Here is a 25,238-nt window from a genome sequence, read left to right on the forward strand (position 1 = left end):
GGTGGGACGACGAAGAAATGGATCCGCACCTCTGATTCCGTGAGGTCGATGAGATCGCTCTTGTCCTCGGTGAGATTCTCCGAGGACCTCTTCTCCTCCTCGCCCTCATCCTTGAAGACCTTGACCTCGTCTTCGCTGCCGAGATCGTCGCCGCCGCCGCTGCTGCTCACGTGCGGCATTATTGTGGGCACGCGAGCGACGCCGACGGCCACCGTCTTCCCTCACTTCCCTGTCTCGTCTCGTATTCCTCGCTTGCCGATCGACTCGTATTCGGTGGTGAGAACGCTCGTATCCGTCGGCGGGCGAGTTGACTCACGGCGAGGAGTTTCAAGATCTCGAGTCAAACGTCGTCCGTCGCCGCCGGCGATAACTTCGAACGATGGCCGACGGGGAGCGACGTGAAGTTTGCACTCGTAGAAACACCGACTCAACCGACCGCGATCGCGATTCACTGTTCACATTCGATTCGAATCTCACTGAACGCGCGCGCGTCGAATGCGGTCCGAACGAACGCGATCGGAGGCAATTTCGTGGCACACAGCGTTTATACCGTTGCCGTCGCCGCCACGCCGCGACCCGCGTGCCGCCGCGCCGCGCCGGTGCGTCTCGTCCGTTCTCGTCGCTCGTCGCGCTGACAGTCGAACGACGAGGTTAGGCCGTAGGTACCACTTGACCCGAGAGACAAAGGAGTCAGCGAATGCTCCGCGTTTCTTCGCGTACCGCGATATCCGTCGGCGCTCCGGAGTCCAGAGTGAATTGGCGTGACGCGACTCGCGACGCGCGCGGAGACTACGTCTCGCCGACCGGCCGACGCGGAACACGGAACGAGACGGCCGGGCGCGCCTCTCTCGACCCGCGATCCCCGCGCGACGCACAGCCGCGCGCGAAAAGCGCGTGAGTTTAATTTCCGGTCGTCGCGCGCGCGGTCGGCGTCGTTGTCGAAGAGAGATACGCGTGGGAAGGTCGCCGCTACTGAAGGAGGAGGAGGAGGAGGAGGAGGAGGAGGAGGAGGAGTAAGGCGGCGTAGGACGGGAGAGGAGAGAAAGAGACGGAGAAGCGCGAAGAAGAAAATGTAGCGGACAGAGGTAGGTGGTGTACGGAAGGCAGGCCGCGTCGGTATCAATGCGCGGAGTTTACAGTGGAGCGAGGTGCGCGTTGCCTTGTTCCTCCACTCGCTCCCGGTTCTCTTTCTCTCTCTCTCTCTCTCGAAGTTAGCTCCGGATGGGATTCTCAGTGCGCGCACCGCGAGCCTGGTTTGCACGTAGCATCGCACAAAGACGGTGGCCACGATGTTTCCGCGAGCGCACGATACTGCGATTCCGTGAACGGGCCCGTACGATGGACACGACGCGCGACGAATGCGGCACCACGACAACTACGGCACTCTCGTTGTCGTTGTTGTTGTTGTTTACGCTGTTTTTGTGGACGGTGCACGCGCCGAGCGGTCATCGTGCCCGTGAGTGTGTAACAAGCAGTGTTCGAGATTGCGTGTCGTTCCCGCGTATACCTGTATCTCGCCCCGACTCCGAAATACTCCGAATGTCCCCGGTACGGTCTACTTGGATGCTCGGTGCCGACTGCCGTGCCGGCGACGGTGAGCTCGGGCGGGCGGCTCTCCCACGCGACGACCAATCACGACGCCGGATTCACCGCGGCGGTTTCCCTCGCCGACGCGCCACCTCGCTCCCCCGCGATGCCGCGCTCGGCCAGTCATGGCAGGCAAGGCGGCGAACCGAGTTCGCCCGACCGAACACGATCTCGCCCGAACGTGCTCCGGCGCGCCGGCTCCAGTTCTCCACCGTCGCCACCGCCGCGCGCCGCCGCCGCGCCGGCCGCCGCTATACGTACTACCAACTACCACCGACGCGTCACGCGAACGTATCGTCGTTGTCGCGAATTGTCGTCGTCGTCGTCGTCGTCGTCGTCTTCGTCTTCGTAGTTCGCAGCCCATGTTTGACGAAGAAATAGTGCCTCTCATCGCGGATGTCGCCGATGCGTCTTGACGAATTACCAAAGCTGTCGCACCTGGTAACGAAGGTAGGAAAATTCAAACAATTTTTTCTTATTTATTCTCAAGCTTTATCCGCGCTCGCGCGCGCGCACGTTCGGCTCGGCACTGGCCGCGAGCCGCGATCGTGTCGTTGGTTATTGCATTTATTCCCCAGGCGAATCGTTGCAAGTTTCTTTTCTGCCCGTTAGTCGAATTCTTTTTCTCTTATTTTGTAATATCTTATCGGATCGGGGAAAAAAGAAACTTATCGAGTACGTAGGTACTCATCGTAAAATAAAAGTGGCGGGATCGTCATGAATTTATCGTCCAACGTGGCACTTGCGCGAACTTGCCTTTTTGCTCCTGTATGTGAAGCAGTTAGGACAGGTGTACACGCGTGATTTCTTTATGGCCGCGGGAGGACCTAGTAATTTATGATAATTTATATGTCCGCTCCGCTACCGCCCGTTGCAACTATAAATTTCAGCGTTTAATTGATATATCGTCGAAAGGATATCTAACGTTACCGTGAACTTTAATATACATAAATGCTCGTGCGTGAAAATTATATGTTATAGAAATCGAATATCATATACATATATAAGCCATCATTTATCGATGAATATAAGAAACTGATTTCTCAAAAAATATAACAATGGGGTTTTCTCTTATATATAATATAATTTTTTACTGAAATAATTATACTCCTTTTCCGGTAGGATTTGTGCGCGCGATAAAGAGAAAAGGATATTGTCATGCGTATAAATCTTTCTCCGTGCTTATTTTATTCTGTACCGTAATTCGTGGAAAGAGACACATCGAATGCGCGCGCGTTCGCGTTTCGGATTTCTGAAAATTATGTATCTATATATATGAGTCGAGAGAGAAAATCCGCGGAATAGCTGGTGTTTCCTATATGGCGATGACGGCGCAAAATCGAGAAAACAGCTCCGCGTATTTCCGACGCTCCGCGCTCTTCCGAAATTACGACGATACCGCCGAATCGTGTGGTGCGTTGCGTGCCGTCGAAGCGCCCGCGCTGTTGAAACATATATACGTTGCAGGATATATAAACTCCGACGTACAAGCGAATTTAATACGTCATGAAAGCATCCAAATTCGCGTCGCCGCGCCGATGAGAGCTGCCTCCTCTCGCGAGTCGCTTTCGGCGAGTTTTTCGACTCTCGATTTTTGCCGCCGTTGTTCCTTTTTAGACCGTCGCGTCGTTCAAACTAAATTTTAGCCGCACCACTCTGCGAGTACACACAGCTCTTTTTCATATTTAATAAATTTTTAATTAGTCACGCAAACTTTACGAGCGCAGCAAATCTATCATATGTAGCGTGGAGTTACATGATTGATATATATACGCTTAAAAATGCTTCGATATGTTCGTCCTATTGCGATGTCTTGTATATATACCTACGGTACAATCAAGCGTAACTTTATTATTGCGAAATATAATTCAAGTAAAGTTCCGTAGTGTTTTGCCTTTTATAAGATAGATTTTCATCCTTTGTATGCTATCGGTAGGAATTCCATAAAATTATTATCCAGGTCCTACATATGTAATAAAGAATTAAATAGGAATACTAGGAATAAGTAAGATAGCAAAATTGCACATTTTATGGTGGGACTGGTGGGAGCTTGCTGATGCCGCCATCCCATGTACCGTTGGGAAAGAGCGTATACATTTTGCAAATATACTTATCCGGCTTATAATTTATGCTCCGCGATATTTTTCGGCGTAATTCTCGGCCGCTGCGCTGCATCGCGAGTAATACGCGCGGCTATTTAGTAGTCGGATATATGGAGATGCGAACGCGCAAAACTCGCCAGTTAAATGCATATCATGGTTGAAAAATAAAAAATCTTTAATACCGATGTATATCCAGAGATACTTACGACAGCGTGTGTCGCGTTCGAACGCTACGACAGAACGATGATCTATAACGTCGTGTGTTTTACATATACTACTGTAAATATCGTTAATTATTGCTTAATTCAACCTTATCGGTGATTACGCGTGAATCTCATCTGATCGTTGCTAAATTATGCCTTAATGAAATTAAATAAGGCTCATGCAGGGTCTTTACGTCTGCGTCTCCCCGATATCGTGTTTATATATATATATATAAAAGCATCAAAATCGACACTAGCTGAACGATAGAACGGGGAGACGTATGTAAAATCAACAATATGAATAAATAATAACAATTTAATTGTTCCGAGCAAATTTAAATTTGTTAAAATGGTCGATATATGATTCGCAAGCTATACAAAGAATCGGAATTTCAACCAGTTCCGTGGTGACATCTATATGGTATATCTGTTAGGTCTCTTTGTACTGAGAAGATAAGACGGATCGCTGACTTATCATTATGCGCAACTGTGTATGTACATACTGACAATGAGATGCATTTCGCTTTACTTTTTTTATTCTGTATTTGTTTTATATTATTTGTAAATATTATGCAATACCAATGAGGCAGAAGGACATTATCTATGGCGCTTTATTTAATGATTATAATAAATGTTGTTGTTGGGCTAACGTCCAGCACATTGAAAATTAATTGTACGTCGCATACACGCAATATACTAAGTATTTACAAGTTTTTTTTGGACAGGTTTTCTTTTGAACCTGCGTCGTTTCGACGATCTTCGATTCGTCAAATTACGATAACAATGTATTTTCAATTCCCGGATTTGTTCTTCCAAATTGGACAGTATAGAAGTCATCTTCGTATCGCATACTTCTATGTTTTTGTCCGCCAAACTAAAAAATAATATGACGCTACATTATTAAACATAATTTCAATTTTCTATGCTATAAGTTACGGAAAAACATATTTTACGCAAATTGTCTAATCCATACTTATCGTTCTTGAAGGATGTCTCATTGGTGGCTAACAAAAATAAAGCTTCTATTAGATCGGCGGGAATCTTAGGAGGCGATTCCGTAAAATGACTCATATGATGAAAATAATTTTCACGAGAGACCAACGTAATTTTTGTGGGAATATCGCGTCTCGAGTGCAACAACATTCTTAAGCGAGGATGTAGCCAATTGCTGCGAAAGATTCTGTGTGACGTCACCCTTTCTAAATGTGCGACAAATTCCGCTTGTTTCAGTAGTCGACGTATGTGGCCCTAGTGTGACGATATTAATTCCGACGCTGATTAATCCTGCAGACTAATCTGCATATCGATCTATTGTATATAGCTTAATTTAACTTGATTTAGCTTAGTGTAGCTTTTGGCAATATATATCCTACCTCCTTCTCGAGACCTTGAATATCGTTGACCGCCAAACCGATCATGAGATTAATCAAAACGATACTGGCGAGCATAATGAAGACGAAGAACACAATTCTGCTTGTAACTGGTAAAAAAGTACCCTTGTCGTTCTCGGTGCTGTTTGACTTGTTCTCTTTGAACAGGTCCTCGTACTCGTACTCGCCCATCATCATTACCATAGTTCTTACGATAGTCTTCCAGAAATCGTCAAATTGATCGTTTCCGTGAAACAAAACTACAAAACTCAACGCGAATCCGACAATCAGGTAGCCAAATGCCAGGAGAACCTAAAAGGAAATAAAAAATTATGTATATATGTTTTGTTTTAATAGCAAGAGTGATACGTGAAATGGATTCTGATGTGATATCGTCGACGCAATTTTTTCAAATCCGGATTCGTTTCTTCGATAATCATATTTATAGTCACATTTGTTGTTAGAGAATTCGACATAGCGAGCGCGAGGATTACTAAGCTGAGCGATAAAATCTTGAGATGAATAATTATATGCATAAAGGTAATCACGATGCTTGAGTTACTCTCATCCCAAGCATTAGGTTTCCGCTTATATATAAATAGCACGATTATTTTAAAATGGATTTATGACGGAAAATTTCGAAATGCTAATTATATTTTTGTATTTTGTAATTGAATATATTTCGTAGAATGTATAAATCATAATAATGTTTACTTAGAGAAAAATAACGGTGCGTCAATTGTTTCGGCTAACCTTTAGAAAGTTTTTCAACACCGTGGAAAACATGAGCGCGTAATATCCCCACATTGGAACTCGACCAATTAATAACATCATTTGCATCCAACTCAACAAGATTGCGATGCTGATGGAATGTAGCACCCAGTGCGCGCAATGCCGAGTCTCAATTTCTTTCTTCGAGCACTTAACGAATTCGCCCGCTATCGATGTCACCAGGGATAGCATGGCGCATATCAGTGATAACCACGTCTCGAGTTGTCGCAAATAATGCCTGAAATGTTTCGAGAATATATGTCGAGTATGAATCAATTGAAAAAATTCAAATTTTTATTACTCGGAGATGCGCATATTTACTTGGGTTCTAATACAACTTGAATCATATTGTGAAACAAAAGAAAACAGGAACAGGTCGCTAGGATTCTTCGAGTCACCACGTGGTCAGCGTCATTATGTGTAAACATTATAGCGTAGACCGAGAGCGAAATGACGAAGAACAAGTGTACGAGTATAAGAAGAAAGAAAAGTATCCTTAATCTCGCCCACTTTAGTCTGAGAAACGTCTCCACAAGTGGATGCTGTAATATTGCCAATTGCCTTATATCCGAAACTACGGCTATAACGGCCGTAACTACTGCCATTTGCATCTGGTGCTTTGGAGCCAGTATACCGAAGTCAACGGTAATCTTTAACAGAGACGTTCCATTCATTAGAATTCAGTAAAGGCAGCATAGTATAAAATAAGAAAGTAGGATATCTGTATCTGCACGTAAGAGTCTAACGGGAGACGTAAAGCGCGATCCTTACATTCTCGTATTTCTCCGAAGGAGCATTATTGGCCGTTCGTACGTTAGAATCCAAGATATCTGTTAAAAAGGCCAATGGTCGCGAAATATGAGCGAATATAGCGTCAACGACGGTGACACCAGTCTTCGTCACGGCGGCTAAATTAGCTCCATGACTGATCAAAACTCGTACGCACTCGCGATGTCCCTGATAAGACGCTCTATGAAGAGCCGTACGATTGATCTAAGTGGATAACACAAGAAAGCACGGAGATATAGTAAGCACAGAGATGTAGAAAGTAATATACAATTTTGTCTTGTAATTTCGTCTGTTATACTTAAATTGTAGCATTCGGTATAGAGCTGACCTGATCGCGCGTGTCAATGTTATGACGTTGCATTACTTCAAGTAGAACCATTAGTGTCTCGATACTCCCTGTACTCGCGACGATATGTAGAGGCGTGCTTCCGGAGCTCTTGCATTTATACATTGGCCATGCACCATTTGACAATAATATCTTCGTCGCTTCGGCACTACCTAGCATCGCCGCATGGTGCAGAGCAGTGGTACCTAGTAGAGTTGAACGTGAATTACATTATATTTATCTTTGATTCACACATAATATGTACATAGATGTCATTTAAAAAAAAAATTTTTTGGCAATAACAGATTTCTGATCAAGAATAAATGATGATATAGCGCGATTCTATCGATATTGCGTAACGCTCGATTGATATTAACTAATACCCGTGTCCGGATGAATAATGTTCACGAACACCTTCGCGGCGACTAGAATCCTAACGATCTCGACAAACTTAGTCATCTCATTGAGATCATCGCGATTCACCGCGCTTCCTGCCAAGAGCAACGGAGTAACCAGGCACTCGTCTTTAACGTTCACATCCGCACCGCCTTCCACCAAAACGCGCACGACGTCTGCGTGATTATTTTTTACTGCCTGGTGCAACGGCGTTCTTCCCCAGCACACGGGTAACGGCAACTAAAAAAACGAAGCATCGAAAAAAGGAGCTGTGTTTTTTTTTTCTCGGGTTTAGTACAAATTCGCGAATTATCTTCGCGGTACGAACTTTTCTTCCTACGAGTAAGCATTTTGTCAGCGAAGAATATGGGATATTCTTGGTACACGAATAGATACCGACTTTAACGTCGATGTGCCCTCCGTGTTGAAGAAGCCACTTTGTCACGTCAGTATTACCGTTGTGTGCCGCATAATAAAGGGCGCATCTACCAATTTTATCCATACTGTTTATGTCGGCGCCTTTTTTGTAGAGTTGATTCAACAAATCAATATTCCCCTGCCACGCAGCCATGTGCACGGCTGTCACTTGAAGAGCACCCACCGGACGCACATATCTATTTTTGCTATCGCGCGCCAAAATTTTACTCGCCTCGTCGAACTCTCCATTCTCGATCGCTAATATAAGCGCGATATGATCCGGATCGCATTCATGCATTACGATTTTTCCGTTTTTTCTTGCGTCAACGATATAAATTGATCGGTCTACGAGTCCAAGCATCTCTAATGCTCATAAGAAACTGACGCACAATGCGCGTAATTAACGAGAACATCTAATCATTATCTGCCGGATGTGGCACGCAGGGGATATGATAATGTTCTTTATTTGGATATGATTTTATTTTAATTGTTAATTTACGTCAATAGCTTTGGTCAAAGTATTGATATTAAAATAAAAATTCGTGGCTCGTAAATAACTATAAATTGACATATAATTATATAGATTTTCAGATTTCTGTTCAGCTGTTACCGAATAAAAATCTCGTAGTCTATTAGGGTGCGTCTAGTGCCTATACAATACGCATTACAAAAAGTGAAGACTGCAGTTGAATTTTTAAACGGTAGCGAATAACTTTCGACCGAATATTTGTATAATCTCGTTAAAATAAATTCCAAAATTTACAGCGGCATTTCCCACATCGCCCTCTGGCTACGTTCTGACGCTGCACGGCGTAGCTCCCCGACCCAAATTCCGATAATTAATTAATTTCGCGGGTATCACGTTGCAGTTTTATGAGTAAATACCTTCGAAGCGAGTGCATTCCGTTGTTCGATACTTCGAACAGCTCCGTTATTCGCGCATAATCAAACTATCGATCTGGATACTCGTGAATCTCGTTGCGTCGCGCAGTTTTGATAATGAATTTGTTCACAATAGCTAACGGGATTATTCCAGCGTAACCGAAGAAAGTAAACGAACGCAAAGTGAACGAAGCCGATGTCGAGCCTGTGTCCGTTACTGCTCGAAGATCTACGTGTATGTACAAGGTGTCCTGAATTCTTCACTTCTTTTGCTTTCTTTTGCTTACGGATTTTCTTTCTTATTAATTTAGAATTTTTCGTAATCAATCTTTGGCCGAGGTTACCTACGTTTCGATATTTTCTCTATAAGCAAAATTGCTTATAGAAATTCTTTTTAAATAAAAAGAATCCACAACGAAAGTGCATCCATTTATATACGAATACGCGAACGCTCGCACACGAGATTGTATAACGACAGGCAGGTAACGTTTGCCCGACACTTAAACACTGCACGCGGCCGTGGTTGAGCTTTCGTCGTGTATTCGTGCAGCCGTTAGCCTTAACACACGTTCATACGCTCAATCAACTGGAGAGCGTTGCGTTACCTTGCCGGGCTCTCAGACGACTCAGACTCGGGGCCAGTACGCGTCTGACCACGCCGCTGAAAGTATCTTTCTGTTACACGTGCAGCCTCGTCAGGCTAGAAGCCGGTTCTTCACAATATATAACGAAATGCCGAATTGTCCAAAGTGCGACAAGCCTGTGTACTTCGGTAAGATGATTATTATTTTGCAACGTTGTTACAAAACATTGAAACCAGTAAAATTTGAATGAGTTGAGTTTTCGATGCTGCCGATACGAAGAATTGTACTTTGTGCTAATCATCGTGAACAAAGGTTATTCTACATATGTCCCGCATGTCCGTAACATTAAAAGTTAAATTATCGAAATAGAATATATCTTGATTTACAGAACGTGGCTGTACATTTCTATATATTCGCGATATTCTTTTATATGTGCAAGAATGAAAGTATAGTGAACGCTGAAAGTGACACAATTTTATTTCCCATATTTTTTGTTTGGACGCTGTCGTTTCATAAACGTGGTTACATAATAAATTATTGCATCGATCATTTATATAGCGCAGCGAAGAAAAGAGGTTATTGAGTATCTCGTATTGATAAACGTACGATGATCACAATCCCCACTTCATAAGTATATCACTTGATAGAAAACGATCGAAGCGATATATACGCGTACGTAATATGCTTTACATTTCGTCCAAAATTAGCTATAAAAAATATATAGCCTATCACTTTGGTCTTTCTGGAAGATACAGCAGGAGTCACATTTATAAACGTGACATATTATTGTTAAACGTCAATGCTACAATTTTTATGTGCTATTATATTTTATTTTGACTTTTCTCAAAAGTATCGCGCGCGCGATAAATTATAATGAAATTAATATATATAGTACAAACTATACTTCTCAACTTTTCTTGTGTCTGAATTTATAAGCCTCGAGTTGTATAAGAAAGGCATAAAATATCAGACGAACATAAATATACTCGAAATGGTAAACGCGCGGTGACGACATCAATGATATCATTGAACGACCTCGGAATCCACCACGGCAAACATTATGTCAGTCTGTTTCACTGTATACAGGCTCTCGAGTTTACTACGAGCGAAGTGAATGAGTAATCCAGTCAGTTTCTATAGAATAAACTCAATCCGTAGTTGTGTAACAGGAGTTGCACCTACGAGAGAGAGACACCGCGCGTATTTACATGAACTTAAGTCTACGGTAACATCGTATTACTCTCGTTTCACAACAAGTGACTTCTACGCAATATTTTCTATCGATGCGTGCCACGATTCGACTTTACATCAGCTTTACTTGGAAAATCAGCTAACCATTATTAACGATACTTTTCCAAAACGAGGAGACGACCTCGAAACCTCCTCAAATGCACCTCGGTATATTACACCGCACATTGTAACTTGTACCACAAGTTAGTAGTTGGTAAAATGCTGCGATAACGTTATCTATAGTCGACTATGCACTTTAAGGTGCGCATCATGCATAGTAACTTTGCTTAATCATAGATAAACAATATGGATAGGTAATTGCTATATAGCATTTTTTTTTATTCAAAGCATTCTTCTATAGATTTCAAAACTGTTGCCGTTACAAAAAAATTAATATATTATTTATTTATCTTATTTTATTAATAAAAATAAAAGCACGAATCTCTAAAAAGACGTGCGCGAATTTTGTGTTTAGACGTGCATTTTTAATCGAGCTTTTGCATCCTGGTTTTTTTTAAAGCTGGTAACGGATTGCGTTTTTTGATGCGTCACAAACGTATAAAATAAATGTCGTTTTTTTCTGTATAAAATGCTCGAAAATAATAATATGTAAATTATGGAACTCTTTACATAAACAATTGAATTACACTTGTATGTTTGTATTTTACCGAATAATTTTTTCTACATATATGTATGTACAAAAAATTGGACAAAGTTATTGTGAATATATGTATGACCTTGAGAAAAAATTTATGCATCATATTTAAATGCATCGCATAGAAAACTATTATGTTAATGCAAAATAAAACGGAGAAAAAAAGATAGAAAATAATCGTGAAGCGAGAGACGGCAAGGTTGAGGAAAAAACTGCATTGGACGAACGTCGAGTTGCGCCGAGTTGTAACAGCAACAATAAACTGTCCAGCCGTGAGGAAAACACAAAGGAAACATAGTATATCGCGCGCGCATGGATACTAATAACAACACAGACACGCGAAACAGGTTTTGAGAGAAGACCTGAATGGTCAGGTCTCGTAGTCGCAGTACGAAAAGGTAGGAGGAGGAATTACGAAGAGAGGAGTCAGTCGGTTTCCGCCGCAACCCCCGTTGCAAGGGAGGAGAGATGCGAGATGCGAGATCCGAGCGGTTTTTCTGGGGCCCTCGAAGGGAGGGGAGAAGGGATACGACGGTGCGGACGGTGGTTTGAAAGGAAAAGAGCGCATGCACGGCGCCGCACGGGATGATGCACGCGTGGGTGCGAGGAGATCGCGGCGAAGGCAGGGGATGGTCTCTGCCGACGAACAGGGGAAAAAAAGGAATGAAGGAATGAAGGGGCGTAAGGGCCGGGGAATGAAGTTCCGAGGGTCTATGCAATCAACGGTGGTGGCCGATTGTTTGGCGCCTGGGCGCAACGATTCGTGGTTACGGTACTGTCTCTACCTTTTCGCACACTGCCGGTGCGGTGCGCAGCACGGCGAATGTCGCTGACGATTATGCACTCGCTTCTCCGTCGCCAGATAATTAGGAGTTAATTAACTAATGGCCCTTTATGCGCGTACCCTTCTTAACCGCGATACACTGCGCGCGTTCTCGTTCTCTTTCTCTCTCTCTCTCTGCTCTCTCATTTCTCTTTTCACTCTCTCTTCTCCCATACGTTGCTATTCCTCATTCTCCACTACACCTTGCTTTCACCGACGCATCCTTTCCTCCCCGATGCACTCACTGCGCTCGCGTCTCGTCATTTTCCAATTTCCCTCGCTGGCGCTACCGCCCTTTGTGCTTCTTCTTAGACACGGTGAAGCGTTTGAATGTGTGCAAACCACCAGCCCGCTGCGGTTTTTGCATCATTTTTTGTCTCTCCCGCGAGGTTTGATATGCCGTAATGGCGCGATATGCTGCCGCGACGCAACGGAGAAAAAGAGAAATCGGTTTTCGGCTTTAGCGAGTCTTTTGTCGAATTGTTGGTTATAAAACGCGCGAACCACATATAAAAATGAAGATATTCGAAGTCAATGAAATGTCAACGGCAGGCGTATAGACGCTATAGACTATAGAGTCAACAACACTTAGCAAATCATATTATAAACTGAGACTTATCTTTATCAAGATATTTAATTTCATACACGATTTAATCTTATCTGAATAACTACACTGAAAACTGACTAACGCAGTTTTAAAATATGATGAATCTATCCGCTTATTCTCTCATTTAAAAAACAAATGTGTGATCAACTATTATCTTTACAAATATTTAAAATTAATAAGTTTGAATTAATTTTAGGATAAAACATAAATAAAATTTAAGAATTTTAATATTTAAAGGAATGTTTTAAAATTCTTGGTATCTTGAAAAATATAATATCAATTGATTCTCTCGTTGCTTTCTCCTTAGTATCACTGCATCTTTCTTTCAGCAATCCTATTGTAACATGTCCCTTTCGCGCGAAGGCGAAACACACACACACATACACACATACTAATGCAAATTTTCGTAGATGCATCTGGGAATTAACTGAGGTACATGTAATATAATGTGGGGTTTGAGAATGTTTTTTTCAAAATCCGTCGGCAACGTGAAATTCTTTGTGAAACACGTTCGGAGTGTACGTGTTTCGCATTCGCGCCTTTAATGAATAACTGACAACGATCCCATTGGGACTTCGACATTGGATTTTCTAATTACGAAATTGCTAATGGGAGAGTTCGTTCTCGTCATTCTCAATTCAGACGACGCGACATTGCACTTAATCTATATGGAGTTTGTTCTTTCGGATTTTAGGTCGCTGGAAATAATTGACAGTTGATCCGATGTAATATTGTTAGCTAAATCAATTTTGTTATTAAATAAAAATATTTGTTTTTTTGTGTTGCCCATTTTTCAGGTCTCGTTATCTTACTTTATTTTAGATATCATTCCGTCAACATTACATCGCATACAAAATTTTTCATCGTTCTTTTTTATTACCTAATATATGCGTGTGCCCGATAATTTTTATTTCTTTCAGCAATCACCTTTGCGCCGGCAGAGGCACATGTGGGAAATGATATTCTAATGCGAATACCACATTACCGTAGGAACATAAAATTTAATATGGGAAACGCGACTAGTTCCGCCGCGGTGTACCGCCTTTTACGTTACACCGAGACGGACGCGTTAACATTCATCTTGTGTTGCAGCCGAGAGGAAGACATCCTTAGGCAAAGATTGGCACGGTTCGTGTTTACGCTGCGAGAAATGCAATAAGACCTTAACACCCGGGGGTCATGCCGAGCACGAAGGGAAACCCTACTGCAATCACCCTTGCTATTCAGCTCTGTTCGGTCCAGGAGGTAAATGGAAATTTTCGTCTCGGTTCGAGCGATGCGCTTCGTTTCCTCTAAAACTGCTTCATATTCAAAACCCTTCGTAGAACATCGCCGTCCCGCACTTAATATATTAAATTAATATGCATCTTATTTCATCTGTTTATACGCGTATCTCATTGCTCTTTGTACTGTTTTCAAATTAGGTTTGCAGTGCTTCTAATATTGCAGATTCGCGTAATGAAATGATCGCTGTTATTGCAGGTTTCGGACGTGGTGGTGCTGAAAGTTATGTTTACAATAAATGAAGTGTAAATGTAAAAGCAGTAATGTGTACTTCAATTAAGACAATTGTACAATTTTGAATGCAAGGAGCAGTTGGACACTTAAATATAACATAACGATCATTCTGGTTATTTATGTATACGTAAATATCTCTATTTTCTACAAGAATTTCAGAAATGTATACGGTATTAAATATAATAATAACGATGCTATATAAGAAGAAAATAATTATATTTTCTATCTATTTACCACTACTTTTTTATCCCATTACCCATGCCTATAACTGATCTAATATCTAGAACGGGGATAATACAGATTACATGTTCTATTATATACGCATATGCGATACATTAGGCTACGGCTACATAATGCCGATAAAGGAGAGATGCACGTTCACGACTAGAGATGCGTTGCCATCACGTACAGTTAGCTGGGAATAAATAAAGATTTTTCATATAAAAACATAAGCAATGTAACGCAACATTTTGGTGTCTCATAATCTTATTAAAGTTATTTCTTTCTTTTTATTATTGTATTAATTATATTGTATTGATTTTTTTTCTATATTCTCTATAGGAGTATTCATTGCTGTAAACAGATGTCGCCAAATACACTTTCACGAATTATTAATAAACTTTATATTGTAATTTTACAAAGTATCGATTTTGATGTAAATTAAAACAGAGTTTTTTTATATTGTGTTATAATTACAAGAAAAATAGCTTTATTTTTCACTTTTAATAGCTTTATTCACTTTTATTTAGAATTTTTTTTTCAAATGTATGCATCATATGTATTTGTTATATTTGCTAATTTTATATTTAACAAAATTGATATTAATGGTAACTTTTTGTTTGACTTATTTTTTATAATGCACGAGGTATAGAAGGACGAGAATAATTTTCTTCTCAGATTCTCTTATTCAATATCGATTTAACTTACAAAATGGAAATATTAAATTATTTTTAAAAAAGATATTTTATATATATATAATTATTTTTAACAATATTTTGGCAGGTATTTAATCTCTGCAGTAATTTAAATTAGTCAAATGTTAAATTTAAAAATATTTACATGAAAAATTGAATTAGGGAATTAGGTGTAAAGATGAATTTCATATATATATATATATGTATATATATAAACCTCATATTTATTTAAAAAGGATGTACAGAGTTTTGTTTGCAAGTATCAACAGCGAGACTCGGCAAGAGCGGCGCACGGAACAAGAATATCACACGGAACAAATAAAATAAAATGAGATAATGTGTGCTCGATTAAAAATGCGCGGCTGCGGCATTCGAGTCGAAATCTCAGATTCGCAAATGTATAATTCGCGCAAACGAATTCGCAATTCCGCTCATCGCTCGAATGCCGCACACAGTCGTTTTTCTCTTTGTATCTTCTATATTCAATTCCATATTACAATTGTGCTTTATCGGCTTTTCCTCCTATGGAGACTATAAAAACGTTTACTGCAATATTGCTCTCTCAACGGATTCTTTGGCAAAACTTATTACACATAGGTCATCATTACAATTAATAAATAATAAATGTATTAAATAATATAATGATGATGATAATAATAATAATAATAAAATATAATAATAATGATAAAATAATGAAAATAGTGAAAATAGTAAATAGAATAATAATTAATAATCAGAGTCATTACGATAATAGCAATAAAGTAACAATGTATAAGTATGCAAAAAATCGTACCGAACATCGGACACAATGATCTAGCCCATATTTGGCCAATTGAAATTCAAACATGTATCTTGTGCATGCACGCGCTAAATTTCTCGAACTTTTTTTTTTAAGTGTGCCTTTCATTTAGCAATGCCGAGCTGGAAAAATTGTCGCTAAGATTGCAGTGCAAAAAAATCTTTCGGATCGTTTTTAGCATCTGCGTTTTTTCCTTTCTGCACGGCTTTATATCACGTTATCGTGGCACATTATAATTGTAAGCAATAAATATCATAATCGCGGTTTGAATTAGCAATTTAAAGATGTCATTTGCAATCGCTAATTTTACCCTTATGATAAATCAAATTAAATTGCAAATTGCTAAAGAGCGTAACACAGACAGTGGAGACAAAATGATTTTCGCAACAAATAGTACAGTTTAATTATTTAATAAAAGGCGATCGACACGGACGGAACATCGCGCGAGAGAAATTTCAAAACTTTTATCGATTGACTGGGGATCAATAACAATATTTCGATTTTGCGAGCACGCTTTGGATCGACAAATCTAATGAGTTGAAAGAACGTTTTATATCGTTATTATACTCGCTATTTAATTTACTGTTCCCTTCATTTCAATATGCAATATTTGGTTTACTAGCGCATCTCTTTTGAATGTGACTAGAAATTGTCGGATTGCGTAGAATTGTCAAGTAATTTTCAATCTACAACATTATCCGGCAAGCTGAGTAAGTTCGAGACGCATGAAATCTGTAGCGCGTGCCGCTGAAGCATCAATAATTAACACGGTAATTAAATCAGAGAACGCGCGTGCGCTTGCGAACGTAATTTCTCATTAAAAATCTCCGACGCTCGGCGCTAATTGCGCTTCGTGATAATCTTCTCCGGCGCGTTCCGCCCGACGACGAACGGGAACCAGTACGACTTCCGCCCCAAAGCGGAAGCGTGGCGAATGCGTTGAACGGAACGGGAGAACGAGCGTGATCGCGCCGAGCTGTCGAGGAAGTGTCCACGCGCCGACTTGTGCTAATTATCACGAATAAGAAAGAACGTTTTTCGTACAATGGCGATTAATATCTCGACATGACTCGCGGTCAGTATGTACTTACCTCGACAAAATTAAAAATAAATTTAAATAAAAAAATATCAATTCTCTGAATCTTTTAATAACGAGCTACCTTTGAACTAATTACGATTTTTTTTCAATTTTTATGTCGATCCTACACGCCGCTCGCGATTATGCATTAATTATCCGTGTGAAAAGGCCGCTCAAAACCGGCGCAAAGGTCACGCTTTTTTGCCGCAATTGCGCGACGTGCTCGTTCGTTCGACGATCCGCATGATGTAAATGTCGTATGTCGGTGCGTGCCTGCGTGCTGCGTGCGTGCGTATGTACGCGTGTGTACGTGCATGTGTTGGGTTTACTCGCGCGTGTGTATATGGTCTTTGGTTTCTACAAAAAATATATATAATATCCTTAACAGTAGTGTGATCATTACGGTCGACTCCTGATTTAAAAATCTCAAACTTATCGTGTTATATTCTACGATATTCTTAAGGGGGTGAAGGGTCGTTGTGCCTACAGGAGAGAAAAACGTGCCGTTAGGGCGCTTGACTTTGTTTACACGAATTATATATATATAATATATATATTTTTTATTCTTATTTATATATGTTCAATTTATATATATTTACATGGTCAGCGACTATATTCGCCACGCAAGCGCGCGCTCGCGAGGGCGGTCACGACCACCGCGTGGAAATTATATATACTAACTGAGGATATCATTAAATTAAACTACCTATCGTCGCGGCTCTCTAGAGAGCGGCGACGCCGTCTTTAACGCTTTCGAGCATTCGAGATTCACTCGCATCGCTGCCATTAGCAATTGATAAGTCGATTGACCGATGATTCTTCGGATTCTTCGGATTACGATTAATAAATAAAACGTAAAAGGGAACGTTGTATAGCAAAGAACGGCAGCGACATGAGGGAACTCTGTACGCCAATGCTCTGATGTGACCGTCACTCGTCAAGCTCGTTTTACACGAAATCACGTCGCGCGCTCATCGATCAGATCAAACTCCCAAGTCCTGTCATCCATTTTGAACGCGATGGAATTCAGAACTCCGAGCACAACTAATCCTAGAGTCGTTTTAACGTTTCTTGTCCAAAAACGCCACTTATCCAGATTCATCAGCGTGAAGAGGTTCGTCGAGCTATCCTAATCTTCTTCTTCGACATATTTAATCTTCCCCGTGGATTTATTGGTATCCCTCGCACTCCGAACTTTCCATTGCGCATTCCCGAAGCGGTTAAAAGGAGATCATTGCTAAATTTCGAGATGGTGTCTCTTGGTGATATGGCGTCCATCACAACTCGCTGTCTCTCCGCTGATCGTTGGGAGACGCTCGATCAAGAGTTCTCCCGTCGTGCGGTTCGACCATCAAGCCAGATAGAGGTCCGTCGGTGTGGCGGAGGTGTGGTCCGGCTTGGTACAGGCGCTTCCGGTCGGCGAGGCTGCGCTGGCCCCGCTGCTAGCCCTGGTAGCCGCCAGAGGCGAACGACTAGCCACATCGGCGCTGCTTTCCGGAGCACCGCTAGTGCAACCGCCACCGCCCTGCTGCGACGTATGAGTGGTTGTGTCTCCGTTGCAATAGTAGTACGTGGAGTCTACAACGAGAAACGATTACGTTCATCGCGCGTGGAATTTGCTGGTTTCTCTATACCTGCGTACAATACCCTGCTTAATATTGCGCGGCGATTCGCGATATCGAATTTTTGTCACGTGTATTATACCTGCTAATTTTACAGGCTCAATTAATGTTGTATCCGCGAATGAGATACTTGCTTACGTCGCATGTTTCACGTTTCGTGCGCAATTTGTAACGTTGCATATGTAGCCATGTTTTCGCCGCAACAACTTTTCCCGTTCTATTTATGTACGTGTACGTCTACTTGTACATGTACGTATCGCGCAGAATTAAGATGGAGTAAATTGTTTTCCGCGTTGCGCCTATCTGATTTTTGCGTTTAATTATAACATTCACGTAACGCTCGCGTGGAATATCAAGAACGAGGAGAAATAAACTGAGTGTGCGCGGGGAAGTGAGCGAGAGCGTTGCGATATCGCGAACGGATCTGCATTACGTGTTACGAGGTACACAGGTTAGCGTATCGCGTGTCCGATAGGAAAAAAAGCGGTTTATTATTCTATTCATTTCTGCACGCGCGATGCGCGCTCTCTTCTAGTGTGCTTGCACCTCGAGGTATCGCGATCTCGGTTTAATGCCGCCAATCTTGTACGTTATGAGGGATAGGCATCGAATCGGGATTGTATTAGAACCGGATGGGGAACGCGACGTAGCTCCTTACGGGGAACTAGTTCGGTGTTATCTGATATGCAACTCGCGTTAACGAGGAACGAGGCTAGGAAATTCTATTTAGACCGCGAGGAATTGTGTCCGCATGCGCGGTTACATGAGCGTAACCGGGAATAAGATTTTTGCTAGGTCATATCTTTGTGTATCGCATTCGTGTAATTCCTGCAGGATAGAGAATACGGTTGGCTTTCGCGCGTTTATTACTTAGACTTATAGATCAAGTAATAAACGTTGGTTTCGCGAACGGTTGTGTAATGGCCGGCCGGCTTAGCAACGTTATCAATGGCGTTACCGAAATATCGGTCTACTTTGCTAATGTTTTCGTATTTCGATGATCCTAATCTAATCGGTACTCATACTCACTGTTTACTTACTGAGCAACCCGCTTGTCGCTGCTCCATAACCATAGCCACTGTACGGTGCACTTGAATACTGGGAATATGCAGCGCTATACGCGTAGTCGCCACCACCTGAACAAAAGTCGACGATAAGCTGATTAGTGCGGGCTGACAATGTCGACGTTTCTAAAATTAGCACATTATGTTAATGTCTTAATTGATTCTCGAAATTGGTCTTCCAGGTAAACTCGCGCGAAAATGCGCTAAGAAATAAATTAGATTCTCGCGTGCAGTTTGACTTTGCACGATAGAAACATAGTTCAACCGAAATAGTGGTTATTGCTGTAATTGATGCTAAACGATATAACTGCAGCAATTATTTTTAAAAAACAAAATATATTTAATTCTTGTATATATATATATATATATTTAATTTTGCGAGTAATACATAAGATAAAAAAAGACATTCCAATTACATATCAATTAACATCATCATGGTATTCTATTCTCCATTGGTACGCGACTCTGTTTCCAATGGATAAAACTACCCTTCTGAGAGATAAAATTGCTGTTGCTCATCACCCCGAACTGGTAAATCAGCGCTCCTCAGACAGAGCTCTGACTTACCCTCCGAATGTACCGCCAGGCTCGGTTCAACCCTTCAACCCCCGGAGGGTATACGAGCGCGCTTGTCCTTGACGAATGGTTAAGCAAGCGGTTTTTGGTTGTACTCACCGGTGGCGTAGTGTCCGAAACTTGGGAGCATCGTCGAGTACGGCGGTATCGCAGAGGCTACTTGGGGCTGAGAAACTGGCGGCTGCAAGACCGTCAGTCCGGGATCCCCTCCGGGGGTGTTGGGGGCCGCGGGGGTGGCGTTTGTCTCGTTCTGCAACGAAATCGGGGGACTTTGCTCGCCCCCACCGGCCCCCACCCCGACATACGATACTGCGACGGTACTGCTCTCTGCTATGGCCATGCACAACACAACACGACATTCGAATCAAGCACTAGCTAACGATCAGCGCCTTACGTCTAAAGCTTAATTAAACTGTTTTGGTGGGGACCGGGAAACAGTCGGGATTTGAGGGATCTTATTAATTACTTTTTAGAATTATATCTCTCACAAATACAACCCGTTTCTGTTTAAACATTCGTTCATTTCTTTTATTTTTTTTTATGATTCTGTTCAATGTATAAATGGCATTTAAAAAAATTAACAAAAATTTCATACAATCTTAGTCTGAAAGAAAATTTTCTACATTTTAGAACAGAAAATTTTATACAGACAAAAAAATTAAGAGTGTGCTATTACCGTGTCTGATTTCAACGTATAATACAATGAAAAGAGAAAAAAATAAGAAAGAAAAAGTATGTTATTTCTTTGCGATGTATGCCTCGTATATATTTTTTGATTCGTTAGACATAAAATACAAATCATTATCGTGGGTATAATAAAGGATTTTTCTGGAGAACACAGGAGATGCCGCGCTTAATCTCGCAGTAAGTCAACACCATCATAAACACTCGATGTGGTAGTACACACTTGAGATGTGGACATATTAGTTGGACACGCGCATATCTGAGAGAGGCTTAATAAAACCTTATGCTCAGCGAAACAGGTGTACATGATTCGGCACAACCGTAAGAAAACTAAAGAGGTGGCGAACTCACCGGTGGTGTGGTAAGGAGACATGTTAGCCCCGTCCAATGTTTGGCTCAATTTTAGTTCTTGCATCGTCAGTGGCGCGAGCGGCGTCAAAGTACCACCTGCTATTAAGGGATCCCCATTTTTCCGTTATTGCGGTTCTCGTATCGTCGACGGCCAATCAAGGCGGAACGTTAAACGATTATTTTGTCGCGCGGAGAATGCCCCTATATTTTCAACTCAAGAGTGCGTTACTTATAAAAATCGTTGTGAGAGATAGCGAGAACATTTGTAGCGCAGCTAATTTCTTCGCGTCTATGAATATATAAACTATACTACTCAATAGTATAAACTATAAAAGTTCAAGTACTTCCGCGTACACCCTTGACCAAGCATTTTACTCGCGATACTGCTATATATTAACGACGGTGCAGCAAGCTACGATTGCGACTTTGACCGTTTATGTTGTTCTTCAAAAATACTTCGATCCGGGGCGAAGATCCTCGATTGAATTTCATGAGATGAAGCCACCGTTACACGCCTCGCTTCGTCCATTCCGAAAAGCACCGATCGGGCGAATTCGCGGCGCGACGCGGCGTGACCGAGTTCGTCGCAACACGTGCCATCGGAGAAAGTTCCGTTCATGTGTTGTGCACCACGTTCGGCGCGGTGATATACTTCTCAATACTTTGTACCGTCTGTATACGTTCCGCCGCTGATCGACCGCTTTTAAACGGCGTAAGAAAAGTAGAGAGCGAGATGAAAAGTGGAAGAATGAAAGAAAGAGAGCGTGAGAGGGTGAGTACATGTGTGTGTGTGTGTGTGTGTGTGTGTGTGTGTGTGTGTGTGTGTATGTGTGTGTGTATGTGTAAATGTAATATGGAAAGGACATAGGTAAAAAGATCCGCGAACAAGAGATTTCGGCGATCCCACTTAGATAATAGATAAGAGAGACACAAGTATAGACCAAGAGAGAGGAGAAAGAGAAGGAAGAAAGTCGGCTGATGAGAGAAGTTAGAGCGGTATTCCCCAAAGCTGAAAATGCCGAACCACCGTGTAGAGCCTTCCGCCACCTCTTCTGCTGCTGCTCGGTACAGCTCATGCATTATTAAAGCCATGTATTTAGCCGATATGGGTATGCAAAGCAAGACGTAAGCCGCAATAATAAGCGTACTGGTAGGAAACGAGAGAGGAAGGGAGAGTAGAAAGAGACAAAGAGAAAGAGAGAGAGAGAGAGAAAAAAGAGAGAGAGAAAGATAGATCTGGGGCGCAACGGGAGAGTAGAAGGATAGGAAACGAGAAGGTGGTGGTACGGGACACGGCGTTACGTACAAGAGGTTGTGGTGTACACACTATCTGGGATTTCCGTGCGAGGGGAGGAACGGCAGAGAAAGAGACAGAGGGACCACGCTTGACGGGGATGAGGGGGTGTCGGAAAGTGCCGGAGGGTGCCGGAGGGTGAAAAGAGAGGGAACAAGCACGCTCACCTATGGTGCCCCCTATGGGCGGGGTGTAAAGATGAGGCGTTTGCGCCTGCGTCATCGTGCTGATGGTGCCCAGGGAGTCGTACAGCTCGGCGGAGGTGGCAATAGCGTTCCCGGGGAATCCGCTGTGTTCGTAATAACCGCCGCCTCCGCCGCTGCCGCTGCCAGTACCGCCACTGCCATTGCCGCCATTTCCACCGCCGCCGTTTCCACCGCCGTTTGTACCACCGGTCGTACCGCCGCCTCCACCGCCACCAAGCTCGCTCAAGAGCTTGTGCTCGTCCTTGATGCTCCATTTACTCGACCACAGCTGCAACACAAACCGGCGAAACCTGAAGTCGAAGTTCGCGAGTTGGCGGGACATCCGAGAACAAGCGCCAAGATTGACTTGAATGTTGTAGCTCGGCCCGACTCGGTCCCCCGATTACTGCAAGGGCTGGCTGAGAGTTACGCGGAAATTCTATGGAACTTAGCTTGCTTTTGATTGATTAGGGCATTTTAATGGAGATATGCTACCGGGCCTGACTCACTTGCCTGAGATTTCAACTTGATCTGATCTCAATTACTCACGCGGTAATATAGACATTGTAGACAATCTGTTGCGCGATTAACAAGTTTCTTCGATACTTACGTTTGAATACAGTTGATCGCCGTTGTAGTTGTTCCTTTGCCTTTTCAAATCATTCTCGGCGTGGTCATTCAGCTCGCGATTATCATCTGTAAAAGTTTCAACAACTGTTAGAGACAGAATTCTTTTTTAATTTGTGGCAACATATTACGAGGATATGTATTGTCATTCAATACTAATCGTTAATAGCGATTCCAATATTAGAGCAACGTGCAGAACGTTCGATGATTGTTATTTCCGTCGGTGTATATCTCGAATTTGATAATTTCGAAACGCGAGAGAAAATGGATCGGCGACGGACCGACGGCACATCAACCGGCGCGATCGCATGTATAGTCATCCACCTACACGCGGACCAGGCGACCAGGCCATATACGCGGCTGGTCTCTCGTATTACCAACGAATCAAGACACAAATTAAACGTGGCCGGCCAAAACTAAATTGAATCTGTCGAGGGCTGGACGTGCGGCGGCGGCGGCGGCGGCGGCGCGGCATGGCTCGCGCGCGTAGACGGCGTATGGCATTGATAGATAGAGAAACAATTTCGATTCTATTATATGTCTTTATTATCTCCCGGCCGTCCCGGCGGTTTAATATAGGAACAGGCACGTGGGACGAGTGTCGTTATTCCGGTACCGAGGGTGTGGGCATCGCGAACCCTTGCCGGGGATGAGGTCGTGAACGGAACCGACCGGTGAGAGGTATAGGGATGGACGGCGAAAAGGGGGGAGGGCAAGAGGGACGACAGGACGGACGCAATGTCGCTGGTGGGGGTAGAGATAGTCCAACGTTCTGGGGTATCTCGAATAATTAAATGACCATCCGAGGGTGGGACGAGCGGAGTGCGCCTAGCATAGGGCTCGTTAAATCTCCCTGTCAAGTTGTGATTGTCCGGCCGGCCGAGAGCGACGATCCCATTCGAACGGCAGGGTTTGTTCCTGGACCGCTATAAAACCCTCGTTTCAAACACCGGCGGCGGCGGCGGCAGCGATGCCCCGTACGCTCTCTTCCCGCTCTCGCTCCCGGTCCCGCTCGAATTTTACGATTTGATCGGCCGAGTTAATCGCGGCCGCGCTGTGCCGCGGCATACAGACGCGTACCGCGTTACGATACGGTTTTACTGGAGTTTAGGGCGTTTCCTGGGGACATCGTAGTTCCACTTTGTAATTGGGATTGCACGTGAATCGGATTTCGCGCGAGTGATAAGTTAGTAAAACGACAATCGCTACCATGGGCCAATAACAGGTTTTATTACATTAGGGATTAATATTGTTCTTGTTTTTACAAGCGGACGCGCGTCATCGAGCGTGTTCTTTTTCAGCAAATTTATAAAAAAAAAAGAACATATGTAATTATCTCGCGTATAGAATTTATATAGAATAACAATATTAAAGTGTGTGTCTTCCTCTTTTTTTCTTTTTTGTATATTATATAATATCGAAAAGTTAATCAAGTTTCATTCAACGAAGCGTACTTTTATACGAAATAAAATTTGTAGACTTTGAGAAGTCGAAATCGTAGCTGGTCCTCGACTGATTTGACAACGAATGAATTATGTCGCGCGGAAGGAAGGTCAGCGCGTCCCCCGAAAAAGAGCAGTAAATCGAATAACTCGATTGATGCTCAAGAGGGCAAAGCACGCGCTTGCACGAGCGAGCGGGCGAACGGGCGAACGTTCTCTCGCTCGCGTTATTCGAAAGCAATTGAGTCAATGTTAAGCAATACAATACACGGGTAATAATGGACTTTGGGGCGAATCTGGCCTCGCGGTGTATCCCCTACGTCCAGGGGATATATAGGGTGGG

General features: G+C 42.8%; 5 protein-coding genes across 17 annotated transcripts in view; 2 read left to right on the forward strand and 3 right to left on the reverse strand.

Annotated features, from left to right (window-relative positions):
* The window catches only part of LOC143904160 (protein pangolin, isoforms A/H/I/S), a 126,698-nt gene extending 125,126 nt beyond the window's left edge, over positions 1 to 1,572 (reverse strand). The window contains exon 1 of the mRNA XM_077418547.1: positions 30 to 1,572. Within this exon, the coding sequence (XP_077274673.1) occupies positions 30 to 179 (150 nt within the window). The 5' untranslated portion in view covers positions 180 to 1,572. The remainder of the gene's footprint in view (positions 1 to 29) is intronic.
* Positions 1,573 to 1,761: 189 nt separating this feature from the next.
* The window catches only part of LOC143904159 (uncharacterized), a 157,133-nt gene continuing 133,656 nt past the window's right edge, over positions 1,762 to 25,238 (forward strand). Inside the window, exon 1 of one of the 2 annotated variants that reach the window (XM_077418546.1) lies at positions 1,762 to 2,037. The gene's annotated coding sequence lies outside the window, so the exon portion shown is untranslated. The remainder of the gene's footprint in view (positions 2,038 to 25,238) is intronic. The other variant, XR_013258860.1, reaches the window with a different exon arrangement.
* Positions 4,185 to 8,814, reverse strand: LOC143904154 (transient receptor potential cation channel subfamily A member 1 homolog). 2 transcript variants are annotated; one of them, XM_077418517.1, is made up of 9 exons: positions 7,872 to 8,814; positions 7,531 to 7,783; positions 7,151 to 7,353; positions 6,805 to 7,026; positions 6,355 to 6,683; positions 6,016 to 6,271; positions 5,266 to 5,574; positions 4,866 to 5,140; positions 4,185 to 4,784 (listed from the first exon to the last, which is right to left on the reverse strand). In XM_077418517.1, exons 1-9 carry the CDS (start codon positions 8,319 to 8,321, stop codon positions 4,589 to 4,591), a joined length of 2,493 nt encoding a protein of 830 aa, XP_077274643.1. In that variant the 5' UTR covers positions 8,322 to 8,814; the 3' UTR covers positions 4,185 to 4,588. The 2 variants fall into 2 exon arrangements, with proteins under 2 accessions (XP_077274643.1, XP_077274645.1); XM_077418519.1 differs by having other exon boundaries at positions 4,190 to 4,766; positions 7,872 to 8,812.
* Positions 9,409 to 14,472, forward strand: LOC143904161 (cysteine-rich protein 1). Its single transcript, XM_077418548.1, has 3 exons — positions 9,409 to 9,614; positions 13,834 to 13,986; positions 14,224 to 14,472. The coding sequence occupies exons 1-3, from the start codon at positions 9,575 to 9,577 to the stop codon at positions 14,265 to 14,267; spliced, it is 237 nt and encodes a 78-aa protein (XP_077274674.1). The 5' UTR covers positions 9,409 to 9,574; the 3' UTR covers positions 14,268 to 14,472.
* Sv (paired box protein shaven) overlaps positions 15,370 to 25,238 on the reverse strand; it is a 119,912-nt gene continuing 110,043 nt past the window's right edge. For 3 of the 11 annotated variants that reach the window (XM_077418524.1, XM_077418523.1, XM_077418520.1), the window contains 6 exons: positions 23,437 to 23,522; positions 22,809 to 23,115; positions 21,348 to 21,446; positions 20,412 to 20,642; positions 19,713 to 19,808; positions 15,370 to 18,628 (listed from right to left, as the gene is read on the reverse strand). In XM_077418524.1, coding sequence (XP_077274650.1) covers positions 18,402 to 18,628; positions 19,713 to 19,808; positions 20,412 to 20,642; positions 21,348 to 21,446; positions 22,809 to 23,115; positions 23,437 to 23,522 — 1,046 coding nt within the window. In that variant the 3' untranslated portion in view covers positions 15,370 to 18,401. Of the gene's footprint in view, positions 18,629 to 19,701; positions 19,809 to 20,411; positions 20,643 to 21,347; positions 21,447 to 22,808; positions 23,116 to 23,436; positions 23,523 to 25,238 lie in introns of all 11 variants that reach the window. The other 8 variants (XM_077418522.1, XM_077418521.1, XM_077418527.1 and 5 more) reach the window with 8 other exon arrangements.

Source organism: Temnothorax americanus, unplaced genomic scaffold (genome assembly GCF_048541705.1).
Source record: "Temnothorax americanus isolate GAGA-0224 unplaced genomic scaffold, ASM4854170v1 Scaffold5, whole genome shotgun sequence".
In the NCBI taxonomy this organism is placed as follows: Eukaryota; Metazoa; Arthropoda; class Insecta; order Hymenoptera; family Formicidae; genus Temnothorax; species Temnothorax americanus.

Excerpts from the sequence above, each read along its gene's own strand:
- LOC143904154 (XM_077418517.1), bottom strand. The coding sequence starts at position 8,321 with ATGCTTGGACTCGTAGACCGATCAATTTATATCGTTGACGCAAGAAAA. Across the intron at positions 7,354-7,530 it reads CATTATTCATCCGGACACGG|GTACCACTGCTCTGCACCAT; the intron begins GTATTAGTTAAT and ends CAACTCTACTAG. Across the intron at positions 5,575-6,015 it reads TGTTGAAAAACTTTCTAAAG|GTTCTCCTGGCATTTGGCTA; the intron begins GTTAGCCGAAAC and ends ATTTCCTTTTAG.
- LOC143904161 (XM_077418548.1), top strand. The coding sequence starts at position 9,575 with ATGCCGAATTGTCCAAAGTGCGACAAGCCTGTGTACTTCG. Across the intron at positions 9,615-13,833 it reads CGACAAGCCTGTGTACTTCG|CCGAGAGGAAGACATCCTTA; the intron begins GTAAGATGATTA and ends CTTGTGTTGCAG. Across the intron at positions 13,987-14,223 it reads AGCTCTGTTCGGTCCAGGAG|GTTTCGGACGTGGTGGTGCT; the intron begins GTAAATGGAAAT and ends CTGTTATTGCAG.